General features: G+C 37.9%; 2 protein-coding genes across 2 annotated transcripts; both read left to right on the top strand.

Moving 5' to 3' along the window:
- Nucleotides 1-535: 535 nt before the first annotated feature.
- On the top strand, nucleotides 536-2,095 carry LOC132126806 (uncharacterized). The gene is made up of 6 exons (XM_059538317.1): nucleotides 536-665; nucleotides 874-993; nucleotides 1,072-1,246; nucleotides 1,356-1,504; nucleotides 1,649-1,733; nucleotides 1,965-2,095. Exons 1-6 carry the CDS (start codon nucleotides 548-550, stop codon nucleotides 2,077-2,079), a joined length of 762 nt encoding a protein of 253 aa, XP_059394300.1. The 5' UTR covers nucleotides 536-547; the 3' UTR covers nucleotides 2,080-2,095.
- An 852-nt stretch (nucleotides 2,096-2,947) lies between these two features.
- Nucleotides 2,948-12,247, top strand: LOC132126803 (inter-alpha-trypsin inhibitor heavy chain H3-like). The gene is made up of 15 exons (XM_059538315.1): nucleotides 2,948-3,055; nucleotides 3,880-4,043; nucleotides 4,386-4,490; nucleotides 4,583-4,745; nucleotides 4,823-4,933; nucleotides 5,032-5,160; nucleotides 5,252-5,368; nucleotides 5,590-5,758; nucleotides 5,841-5,951; nucleotides 6,481-6,662; nucleotides 6,750-6,929; nucleotides 7,095-7,222; nucleotides 7,290-7,462; nucleotides 8,207-8,260; nucleotides 11,997-12,247. The coding sequence occupies exons 1-15, from the start codon at nucleotides 2,978-2,980 to the stop codon at nucleotides 12,089-12,091; spliced, it is 1,959 nt and encodes a 652-aa protein (XP_059394298.1). The 5' UTR covers nucleotides 2,948-2,977; the 3' UTR covers nucleotides 12,092-12,247.
- The last annotated feature ends 847 nt before the right edge of the window (nucleotides 12,248-13,094 follow it).

Genomic DNA, 13,094 nt, shown 5'->3' on the forward strand with positions numbered 1-13,094 from the left:
GAGGTGACCAAGAACCCAATGGTCGCTCTGACAAAGCTCCAGCATTTCTCTGTGGAGAGAGGAGAACCTTCCAGAAGAAAAACAATATCAGCAGCACTCCACCAATCAGGCCTGTGGTAGAGTGGCCAGACAGAAGCCACTTCTCAGTAAAAGGCACATGACAGCCGCCTGGAATTTGCCAAAAGGCACCTGAAGGATTCTCAGGCCATAATAAAAAAAAAGATTGAACTCTTTGGTCTGAATGGAAAGCGTCATGTCTGAAGGAAACCAGACACCACTCATCACCTGGTCAATACCATCCCAACAGTGTAGATGGTGGTTGCAGCATCATGCTGTGGGGATGTTTTTTAGTGGCAGGAACTGGGAGACTAGTCAGGATAGAGGGAAAGATTAATGCATCAATGTACAGAGGCATCCCCAGTCTTATTCCAAAATGAATTAAATACCTTATTTTTTCTCAATTCTACAAACAATACCCTATAATGTAACATCTCTGTTCCCTAAATGAGGGTAACATAACTGAGACACTCTGCCTTATGTCAGGTAAATGCATACAAAACGTACATTAAGTCTAATTTTATCAGTTCCAGAGGAAACCGATACCTTGGGCTTATATCAAAGGCCCACACTTCCAGAGACTGTACTTGTTCCTGTTACTATGTCAGGTACATAAAGATCTCTCAAACTTAACTATGGAATTTTATATAATAATAATTATACATTCAAACCAAAAATGATTCAGACACCAGATATATTTTTTTAACTCTTATCATATTTTATTAACATTTTCTAAACTATGGCAAATCAATTTTGATAATGTAAGAAACGTTGAAGTTGTTTTTTTTTTTTGCATTTGGTTATGTTCTGTCTTAGCTATAACAGTTCATACAGGTAGCAATCGTATCCTGCTGCCTGTTGTTGGTCAGTCTAAGCCACTCTGTTTCGAAGTTCCTCTTCCTCACAAACTGAGACTCCTACAGGATTCAGCTTCAGGTTACTATTACACATTTACTGCAAACACATCCTTTTAGAAGTCATCTGTTTCTTGAATTAAATGTTTTTGTGTCCTAGAGTTCTCTATGAATGGAGAATCCCTGACTGGACAAACTGGATTCAATCAAATTGCTTTACATTACAAAACAAACCATCATCTTACTATAAAAACAATGTCTATCAGATACCACGATGGCCAGAATCAAGTTGAGTTCTTGTGGGGCCAGGAACTGACTCAAAACAATACTGAGGGGTATATTAATACCGTTAAACTATATGAGTTTTTACTGAACTTGTGTATGTTATAGCTCTTTGTTAACATAAGAGATAGAATTCATTCTCCATCTTTTATGTTTCATCAGTGTCTCTCTGATTCTACGGAGCAATGAAATAGACGTCACCATGGGAAATATTCACATCGTTATTCTTCTCCATAAGGAACAATTGGACATGTTTCTGTGGCCTGCTGTTCGGACCAGGCCAAAAGATGTCAGTTTGACAGGTGTTTTAGGTAAGAGTGCTTCACATTTCAATCATAAGTTACGTATCAACATTAAATCTCAACTGATACCGAGGATAGTCCTTCAGTGATGATATAGTGGTTATTAAACCAAAATTCAGAAAAATCTTAAATGTCTGTGTATACAATTTTAAGGAGAGTCTGATATTTCATATGATGAGATCCAAGGAACACAAACACCAACTTTAAAGTTAAAGGACCAGGAAGTGAAGACATCTCTGTAAGTGATCAGTAAATGTACTCAAAAACGGTTTTTAATAATACATTCAATAACTTCTTGTTTCATTTAGAGAACAAAACTAAGAAAATTATATAGAGTATAATTTAAATATTGGTAAATCATATTTAATAAAAATCATACATTACTGTTCATAAGTTTAGAGTTGGAAATAATTTTTACATGTTATTATTCTGCTAACCCTCACCATGGCTGCGTGTGTTGTTATTTCAGGGTGATGGTGAAGGACTACAGACTTGCTTCTGCTCCTGTGGTTGGATGTTGGCTCGTACCATTCCAGACTGTCACACAGCTAGAGCTCTCGGACTTCACTGTCACTCAGCTGTAGAGTTCAGCAAAAATCATTTTTATTGTCCTTTATCTTTCAGGCTTTTCCAATAAAATAACATTCTTTAACTGAAAATGGCTGATCTTTAATTTATTGGCAAATTGTAGGGGTATGACCAAGTTATTTTCAGTCTATGCACCACATGCTTTGATAACCATGTACAATACGTTCACATCAACAGTCCACTCCAATATTGATTTAAAGTGATTTCCATGCTTATATGTGTTTGTTGGCGCAGTGGATAAGACACATGCCTTTGGCATGAGAGACCTGGGTTCCAATACACTGTGAGACCCCAATGTGTCCCTGAGCAAGACACCTAACCCCTAGTTTCTACAGAGGTGTGTGACCTCCGACATATATAGTAATTGTAAGTCGCTTTGGATAAAAGCATCAGATAAATGTACATGTTATATAACATTCCTCTTTAAGGTGCAGGATCTAATCGGTAGTTGCTGTGCTGTGCTTTTCAATGTGTTTGGACATTTTTATTTATTTATTTATTTTTTGCCCACACACACACACACACACAAAAAAAATCAAGTAAATTTCACACCGAAACGTTATGTATTAATAGTAACCCTTCGATTGGTGCCTCTCTATAAGTTATTGTGATTATTGTGAGAAAATGTTTTTTTTGTTTTTGTTGTTGTTGTGGTCTTGTCTGATAATATAATAAAAGCACAACACCAAACCTCTACAGAATGTAATTACAAATTATATAGATAATATATTTTCTTGTAAAGCATGCCTCAATATTGAGTTGTGTGGTGTTCAAGAGATTCTCATTGCAATTAAAGGGGGAGGTTTCTTCATCCGGTCAATAACAGCCAATAGCATGCTGTGGACTTGAGTTTAAAGACAGTATGTGTTTTGAGGTCAGTTTCATGTGCAGGTCATGATGGATCGAGCAGCTCTCCGGCTGATTCTCTTGGGTGTGTTTCTCATCTCAGCCACTTCAGACCCTGTTAAGAAGGTGAGGGTGAAATTTTACTTCAAGATAGAAGACAAAAACAGAGTCAGAATCAGGGTACAAAACAGAATAAATATCTGTACATGAGTTGAAGGTTCAGAAAAGAAAAAAAAATACTTATGTTGAATATACACCACTGTTAAAAAGTTTGAGCTCATAAACATGTTTAAAATGCTTTTATTGGTTATTGGCCATAAAGACAATTCTAATGTTGTAAAATATTTATATTATATTATATAATAAATAAAATTTGTAAACGTAAACTTATTTTAAACTTATTTCACAAAATAACTTAAATATAGAATGAATGAAAACAAAAATGTAATTGTTATATTCATGGTTAAATAAATGTAGCTGGGTGAGATTAGATTTCTTAAAAAAATTATAATAATAAACATTTAAACAGTAGTGTATCATGTATTTTGATTTATTATTATTTGATTATTTATTTAATATAGCTTGTCATATAATCTATCTGTTGAATAAAACCACAACACAATGTACTGTACTAAGCCAACTATTTATTTTCTGTTGAGATATTTAACAGTGTTTTCATCTTGATTGTTTATAGCACTATTGTTGACAGAAAAATAAAATTTGAATTGACAGAAATAGCCATCTAACTTTCTATTGCTTAGTTGTGTACACTAAGATGCAGCCATCGAAAAATATTTGTCTTTTAGTCCAAAGGCCTTTTCCCCATGCTGTTTTCGAGCAGTAAACATTTGAGCAATCTTATGCAAAAAGAGGAGTGAATGTGCAGCAGCCAATCACTTTCTGTTATACAATATATGAGTATTGATTTTAGACATTTGATGTCTCAACAGAAAAGAAATGTGGATATATACAGCTTCTACATTAACTCCACGGTCACCAGTCGCTACGCCACAACAGTCATCACAAGCCATGTTGCGAACACACTGAATGAATCTCAAGAGATCCAGTTTGAGGTCAAGATTCCCAAGAATGCCTTCATCAGCAAATTCAGAATGTGGGTGAACATGAGTAGTGTTATATAAGTAGAAATAAAGAGGGAAAGAAGCCATTTATAGCACGTGGGCATCAGATAAAGTAAATCTTATAATACAGCCAAACAAGAACATAATAAAGTTTTAGAAAATATACCTTCTACTAGTCCAAGAATAAATAACCTGTATGCAATTTTTAAAGAACAAAATATAGTAGCTACCGGTAACAGTACAGATGTTTTTATACAAACAAACATGTTTAGTGGTGCTACCATTTGAGTGAGATGGATATGTTTTTTATGAAATACACACAGTTTAAGTTTCTAGTACATTAAGAGAACATCATTGTGTAACTTTCTCCATAGGACCATAGAGGGAAAAACATATGATGGGGTTGTGAAGGAAAAAGAAGCAGCTCAGCAGCAATACAATCAAGCAGTATCTCGAGGACAAAGTGCTGGACTGGTCAAGTATGGGATTTTTTTTTAAATTAGATCCATAAAATATGTATTTGTAATATGTTTAGTAATATTCTGGGATTTGTTATTTTGATATATTTCAGATCTGTTGGAAGGACTTTAGAGGACTTTAAAACCTCAGTAACAGTGTCTGCTTTTAGTAAAGTGACCTTTGAGTTAACCTACGAGGAACTGCTAAAGCGTCGCCTCGGAAAATATGGGCTACTCATCAATGCCCAACCAATGCAGCCAGTGGCTGACTTCAAGGTAAAGGAAGAAATTAAACATAAAATAATAATCCATTTTAAGGTACAGTTAGATGATGTTTCTTTTCCTCACATTAGATAGATGTACACATCCAAGAGAAACCAGGAATTTCCTTCTTGGAGGTGAAAGGAGATTTGAGCACCGGTGATCTGGCCAATGCAATCAAAACCACCAGAGCAGACAAAGATGTAAGAGCTTAAATGAGGGTTAAAACACAGTTTAGATGTTCTCAATATGCTCATACACTTCAAATAAAGTTACCAGATGAACAAACTGATAATTTCAGGCATGGGTGACCTTCTACCCCACACGAGATCAACAGACCAAGTGTAAAAGCTGTGGAGAAAATGGGCTGAACGGTGACCTGCTCATAACATACGATGTTGAGAGACAAAATCCTAAAGGAGAAATCATGGTACATATTAAATAACATGCTTTACAAAAGTAAAATAATATAATATGACAAAAACAGAAAACATTTGAAAGACATTTTTCTGTTTTCTCAGGTATCAAAAGGCTATTTCGTCCACTACTTTGCTCCCTCTGATGTTCCACGTATTTCAAAAAATGTGGTGTTTATCATTGACCGGAGTGGTTCTATGAGCGGCCGAAAAATAAAACAGGTAAATGTTAACGTTTCAACCAAATCAAAAGCACATAACGAGCTATGAAATGTTTTGAAAGTAAAACCCTTGACCCATTTTTGGAGGATATTGCAGCATTGAAATCAGTGTGAAGTTGCTTTCTTTAAAGTAGTAAAAAAAAAACTGTCCATATCTGGTAAATGTAAGTATACATTTATAATAGAGAAAGAATAACTATTAGATATGCTGTCATTCTTTAGACTCGTTTGGCACTGCTGAGGATTTTAAGTGATCTTGATGAGGATGACCACTTTGGATTGATCACCTTTGACAGTGAAGTTAGCTTATGGAAGCGTGAGCTCCTCAAAGCTACTGAGGCAAATCTGGAGAATGCAAATTCTTTTGTGAGGAAGATCAGAGATAGAGGATGTGAGTTACAGCACTAAATGCTACATACGGAGTAAGAAAGTTGTACCTCACAGTGACACAACTATGTTTGGTCTTTCTTTAGACACAGACATAAACGCTGCAGTTCTAGCAGGAGTGGACATGATCAATCGACATCCACGAGAGGGAACAGCCTCCATCCTGATCCTGCTGACTGATGGAGATCCCACTACAGGCACAGATTCACACTGATACATACAAACACTCACTGCCCACATTTAGCTGTCTAAAGGAAAATCTGCATCAGAACTGCCTTAAACATTTATGTCGTCAGTCAGCACATCTTGTATTCTGCACTATTATGAATATGTGATATATTCTTTCTCACTTTGTGATTCCTATACATTGTAAAATAAAACCAAATATACGTAAATAATAATTGTTTGTAATGCCTGATCAAAAAAAAAAAAAAAAAAAAGTCAAAAAGACAATTTTTACTGTTTAACCATTAACAATAGCATTTTTGTGACTGTATTTTTTCCATTTTTTTATTTTTTTTTAAATAATTGTACGAAAAAAAAACATAGTACTTTCAAATATTTGATTGTTTATTTAACATATTTTTTGCGTTGTTTTTCTGATAAAATTGAGGTTAGGAAGTCAATGGAATTTTGCACATTTTAATTTTTTTGCACATTATATAATTATTATTTTTTTTTCCCATTTGTCATGTGATCTGAATATTAGAATTTTTTTTTATACAGGTGAAACCAACAAAGAGAAGATCATGTCCAATGTGAAAGAGGCCATTGGGACTAAATTTCCCCTCTATTGTCTTGGTTTTGGATATGATGTTAACTTTGACTTCCTGACAAAGATGTCACTGGAAAATAGTGGAGTTGCTCGCAGGATTTATGAAGATTCAGACGCTGATCTACAGCTGCAGGTGAAATACAGATAATCAGCTGAGAATTCATCTCGAATTATGAACTGTTCTGTCTTTGAGCACATTTAAAGTTTGTTTGATTTTTAGGGCTTCTATGAAGAAGTTGCTGTCCCTCTCCTCACTGATATTCAACTTAAATACCCAGGAGGGACAAACCTTACCAAGACCAGCTTTAGTTTGTACTTCAATGGCTCTGAGATTGTGGTGTCAGGACAAATAACAGACAACAGTGTGGAGAGTTTCACCACTGAAGTCATCGCACTATCAGTAAGATCTTCACTAATCTTCTCTTTAGTGGCATTTTATTAGGATCACTGGTCGATTGTGTAGAAGATGTGAATAATAGCTTTGTTTTATAGTAGGTTATCTGTGAAAGTGGTACTGACAGCATTCCTAATAAAAATATTCACTAGTATTATTATTTCTGAGCAGAAAGGCAATAATGTGATGTATCAGGACACTATAATGACAAAAGACCCCAGTGACGTCCCACCTGAGAATGAAGATTTCATGCAGAGGTTGTGGGCCTACCTTACAGTGAAGCAGCTTCTGGAGAGACAGTAAGTTTATGAGTGAATTGACATTCTGTGATTTAAGTTGAACATTGATGGCATCGTTCTGTCTCAGGGTACTTCTTAACGGACAAGAGAAAGAGGATGAAAAGAAAGAAGCTATTAAACTCTCCCTGAAATACCAGTTTGTCACTCCCCTCACCTCAATGGTCGTTACTAAACCACAAGAAGGTGATGTGGAAGTTGCTGACAAACCCAAAGAGGAAGAAGAGCCACCCAGACTTCCAGGTGAGAACTGATTCGTCATATGCTATAAAAGAGTACAAACCTTGTGCTAGGTCCCTTTTTGCAGCTAAATAAACAACAGAAATATGAAAGTTCTAAACAAATATATTAACCATGTCTATCAAATACATCTAATAAAAAATGATTAAATGAAGCTACTTCATTTGTGCATCCTACAAGTTGAGGCAACAGAGTCCGTTTCTATTATAAAGCAGCTATCTAGTGTTTTCTTTCTTCAGAAATTGAGTTTTGATGGCCACATGCAGTAAATAAGGTTTATCTTTGTATTTTTTTTCTTTTTTTTTTTTTTTTTTACAAAGTATCTGTATCTTACGGTCCATTTGCATGTAAGTATAAATAATGAAACAAACAGTTCTCTATGTACTCTGTTTATGTAAACTATTGCAGAGAATTCAAAGTAGCAATAGCTTAAGGAAAAATGTAAAATACATAGGAGATGGTGTTTTTGATTTTTTACATTAGCTGATAATTGCCTGCATACACCACCAGAGAAGTCAGTCATTTTCACCATAAGACAGTTATTTAATATAACTTATTTTGATTAAAAGTAAGGTCATAATTGTCAAAAAGTGAAACACATACAGTACATGGATACATAGTTCACAATGAGACTTAACAAATAATTAGAAAATGCATTCATTTTTATTTTGTTTACTTAAATACACTGCATCTGCCTTGAAGATTATTATATATATATATATATATTTTTTTTTTTTCATTCCACAGCACCAGGATTTATTCAGCAACACCATAGTGTTGGTGCACCTGCCGATCATCCAGGTTTGTGTGGTATGCATTGTGTCTTCTAAAAGCTTTCTTCTTTTAATAAGTAGATCATTTTACCCACTCTTATCTTATAGCTTCTAGTGTTCAGACCATAGACTGTATAAAAACAGGTTCAGACCTAGCAGTATTAAAATTTACATATCAATAGATCATTCACAATAAGGTCTACTGTTCAACATGTATTTGGAAAAAAAAAAGAATTTACTGAAATTTAATGGAAATAATTTACTTTAAAGCCCATATATAAAAATATCACGTGTACATAAGTATTCACAGCCTTTGCCTTGACACTCAAAATTGAGCTCAGGTGCATCCTGTTTCCACTGATCATCTTACAGATGTTTCTACAACTTGATTGGAGTCTACCTGTGGTAAATCAGTTAATTGGACATGATTTGGAAAGACCTGTCTATATAAGGTCCCACTGTTAACAGCGTATGTTAGAGCATAAACAAAGCCATGAAGTACAAGGAATTGTCTAAGACCGGATTGTATCAAGGTGCAGATCTGGGGAAGAGTACAGAAAAAATTCAGTAACATTGAAGGTCTCAATGAGCACAGAAGCCTCCATCATCCATTAATGGAAGAAGTTTGGAATCACCAGAATTCTTCCTAGAGCGGATCACATGGCCAAACTGAGCGATCTGGGGAGAAGGTTCTTAGTCAGGTAGGTGACAAGAACCCAATGGTCGCTCTGACAGAGCTCCAGCATTTCTCTGTGGAGAGAGGAGAACCTTCCAGAAGAAAAACAATCTCAGCAGCACTCCACCAATCAGGCCTGTGGTAGAGTGGCAAGACAGAAGCCACTTCTCAGTAAAAGGCACATGACAGCCGCCTGGAATTTGCCAAAAGGCACCTGAAGGATTCTCAGGCCATAATAAAAAAAAGATTGAACTCTTTGGCCTGAATGGAAAGCGTCATGTCTGAAGGAAACCAGACACCACTCATCACCTGGTCAGTACCATCCCAACAGTGAAGCACGGAGGTGGTGTTACATACACGCCAGGTTCCACCTCCATCCAATCACAGCGCACGCCCTCACCTGAGTACTGAGCACTTCCACCTGGCCCTCATCAACATCCAATCACCTCTGCACTACAAATACCACACACACGCACTCAGTCAGCGTCCGGTCTCATTCGCAACAAGGTCTTATCTTTATGCTAACTCTAAGGACTAACTCTATTACGCATTATGCATTACGTCGGACACTCACCACTCTACCCGCATCCCCGACACCAGCGAGCACTTCTGCCAACAACTCCAGCACTTCCTCACCTGCCGTGCACGCCAGTCCCATGGCCAAGTCAGCGCTCTACTCTGGTTCGGCGGAGGATTGCAGCGGTTTTCAACTTCAATGCTCACTGGTCCTGGAGATGCAACCGCGCTTATACCCAACCGAGAGATCCAAGGTAGCCTTCTTAATATCCCAACTGCAAGGTAAAGCTCTTCAGTGGGTCGATTCGATTTGGACTCAGCATAACCCTGTCATCTCGTGGAAGACAGGCGAAGTCCTAAAGTATGGCGATTCCTGTTTCCAGAGCTGCTTCACCGGTTGTCCTGTCCCAGCCAAACCTACCCCTGCACCTCTTGCAGTTTGTACTACCTCCATAGAGAGCCCGGTGGAAAACCAATCCATCTCCATCCCGACATGCTACGCCCCCTTCAGTGAAGTATTCTGCCCCAAACGGGCTTCCAAGATGCCTCCACACCGGCCGTGGGACTGTGCCATCGATCTGCTTCCGGGTGAAGCAGTGACTAAAGGAAGGATCTACCCCCTTTCCATTCCGGAGGAGAATGCCATGGAGGAGTACATCAAGGAGGCTCTGGCCCAGGGTTACATTCGTCCATCTAAATCCCCTGCTGCTTCAAGTTTCTTCTTTGTAGAGAAGAAGGACGGAGGCTTACAACCCTGTATCGATTTTTGGGCTCTGAATAACATAACTGTCAAGTTTCGTTATCCACTTCCCCTCATCCCAGCTGCCCTGGAACATCTCCGTGGTGCCACTGTCTTCACCAAGTTGGACCTCCGCAGCGCCTACAACCTCATCCGGATACGTGAGGGGTACGAGTGGAAAACTGCCTTCATCACCCCTACTGGCCACTTTGAGTACTGCCTGATGCCATATGGACTTGTTAACGCCCCCTCCATCTTCCAGGATTTCATCCATGAGGTGCTCCGGGAGTTCCTCCATAAGTTCGTCCTCGTCTATATTGATGATTTCCTCATTTACTCCCGGAGCCTAGCGGAACATCATTGCCACATTGCGGAGGTCCTGCAATGCCTGAGGGCCTTTCAGCTCTACCTCAAGGCTGAGAAATGCTCGTTCCATCAGACCTCAGTGCAGTTCCTTGGTTACAACATCAACAGCAGTGGCATCCGGATGGATGAGGGGAAGGTAAATGCTGTGAGAAATTGGCCCATTCCTACCACCATTAAAGAACTCCAACGATTTCTTGGCTTTGCCAATTTCTACAGACGTTTCATCCAAAATTACAGTGCCATCACCAACCCTCTCACTAGCCTCCTCCGGAATAAACCAAAATAACTCTCTTGGACTCCAGCCGCCACAGAGGCCTTCAACTCCCTCAAGAAGGCATTTACGACCGCTCCACTCCTGGTCCATCCTGACCCCAATCGACCCTTCGTCGTTGAAGTCGACACCTCTACTACCGGAGTGGGAGCAGTCTTATCTCAGCAGCAGGGGAATCCCAGTCGCCTCCACCCATGCGCCTTCTTCTCAGAGTTTTTCTGACCTCATCAGAAAAACTTTTCTTCAGAAATTGAGTTTTGATGGCCACATGCAGTAAATAAGGTTTATCTTTGTATTTTTTTTCTTTTTTTTTTTTTTTTTTTTACAAAGTATCTGTATCTTACGGTCTATTTGCATGTAAGTTAAAATAATGAAACAAACCGTTCTCTATGTACTCTGTTTATGTAAACTACTGCAGAGAATTCAAAGTAGCAATAGCTTATGGAAAAATGTAAAATACATAGGAGATGGTGTTTTTGATTTTTTACATTAGCTGATAATTGTCCTGCATACACCACCAGAGAAGTCAGTCATTTTCACCATAAGACAGTTATTTAATATAACTTATTTTGATTAAAAGGAAGGTCATAATTGTCAAAAAGTGAAACACATACAGTACATGGATACATAGTTCACAATGAGACTTAACATATAATTAGAAAATGCATTCATTTTTATTTTGTTTACTTAAATACACTGCATCTGCCTTGAAGATTATTATATATATATATTTTTTTCATTCCACAGCACCAGGATTTATTCAGCAACACCATAGTGTTGGTGCACCTGCCGATCATCCAGGTTTGTGTGGTATGCATTGTGTCTTCTAAAAGCTTTCTTTTTTTAATAAGTAGATCATTTTACCCACTCTTATCTTATAGCTTCTAGTGTTCAGACCATAGACTGTATAAAAACAGGTTCAGACCTAGCAGTATTAAAATTTACATATCAATAGATCATTCACAATAAGGTCTACTGTTCAACATGCATTTGGAAGAAAAGAATTTACTGAAATTTAAGTGAAATAATTTACTTTAAAGCCCTCCATTTATTTTGGCAGGATATATATATATTTTAAATTTTGATGGAAAAATTGCAAGGCAAACTGGGTCGCAATAAAACACAAATATTGAAAATGAATTTGTAATAAACAGATTTTTTATTCATGCTCACAGCATATTTTCTTTTTTTTTCAGGTGTACAATATAGCCTTCTTAGTGATACTGCTGCATGTAGGTGTTTTAATCTCTTTTCTCTTCTACATTTATCAGCCATCAGCCAAATTCTGTAATGAATAAGTGCTGCTACAGTACATTCAGAAAGTATTCACAATGCTTCACCTTATCCACATTTTGTTATCTTACAGTCTTATTCCAAAATTAATTCAATATTTTCCTTACCCCATAATGACAACGTGAAAGAAGTTTGTTTGAAATCTTTGCAAATTTATATATATATAAAAAAATCACGTGTACATAAGTATTCACAGCCTTTGCCTTGACACTCAAAATTGAGCTCAGGTGCATCCTGTTTCCACTGATCATCTTAGAGATGTTTCTACAACTTGATTGGAGTCTACCTGTGGTAAATCAGTTAATTGGACATGATTTGGAAAGACACACACCTGTCTATATAAGGTCCCACTGTTAACAGCGTATGTTAGAGCATAAACAAAGCCATGAAGTACAAGGAATTGTCTGAGACCGGATTGTATCAAGGTGCAGATCTGGGGAAGAGTACAGAAAAAATTCAGTAGCATTGAAGGTCCCAATGAGCACAGAAGCCTCCATCATCTATTAATGGAAGAAGTTCGGAATCACCAGAATTCTTCCTAGAGCGGATCACATGGCCCTAACTGAGCGATCTGGGGAGAAGGTTCTTAGTCAGGTTGGTGACAAGAACCCAATGGTCGCTCTGACAGAGCTCCAGCATTTCTCTGTGGAGAGAGGAGAACCTTCCAGAAGAAAAACAATCTCAGTAGCACTCCACCAATCAGGCCTGTGGAAGAGTGGCAAGACGGAAGCCACTTCTCAGTAAAAGGCACATGACAGCCGCCTGGAATTTGCCAAAAGGCACCTGAAGGATTCTCAGGCCATAATAAAAAAAAGATTGAACTCTTTGGCCTGAATGGAAAGCGTCATGTCTGAAGGAAACCAGACACCACTCATCACCTGGTCAGTACCATCCCAACAGTGAAGCACGGTGGTGGTGTTACAGACACGCCAGGTTCCACCTCCATCCAATCACAGCGCACGCCCTCACCTGAGTACCGAGCAGTTCCACTTGGCCCTCAT

The sequence above is a fragment of the Carassius carassius genome, chromosome 44 (assembly GCF_963082965.1).
Source record: "Carassius carassius chromosome 44, fCarCar2.1, whole genome shotgun sequence".
NCBI classification, from domain to species: domain Eukaryota; kingdom Metazoa; phylum Chordata; class Actinopteri; order Cypriniformes; family Cyprinidae; genus Carassius; species Carassius carassius.

Bases quoted from the DNA above. Each gene is read 5' to 3' on its own strand.
- LOC132126806 (XM_059538317.1), top strand. From the start codon at position 548: ATGCATACAAAACGTACATTAAGTCTAATTTTATCAGTTCCAGAGGAA. The intron at 666-873 runs GTACATAAAGAT...GTTCTGTCTTAG, and splicing joins TGTTCCTGTTACTATGTCAG to CTATAACAGTTCATACAGGT. The intron at 1,734-1,964 runs GTAAGTGATCAG...TTGTTATTTCAG, and splicing joins CAGGAAGTGAAGACATCTCT to GGTGATGGTGAAGGACTACA.
- LOC132126803 (XM_059538315.1), top strand. From the start codon at position 2,978: ATGATGGATCGAGCAGCTCTCCGGCTGATTCTCTTGGGTGTGTTTCTC. The intron at 4,934-5,031 runs GTAAGAGCTTAA...TGATAATTTCAG, and splicing joins CCACCAGAGCAGACAAAGAT to GCATGGGTGACCTTCTACCC. The intron at 5,952-6,480 runs GCACAGATTCAC...TTTTTTATACAG, and splicing joins TGATGGAGATCCCACTACAG to GTGAAACCAACAAAGAGAAG.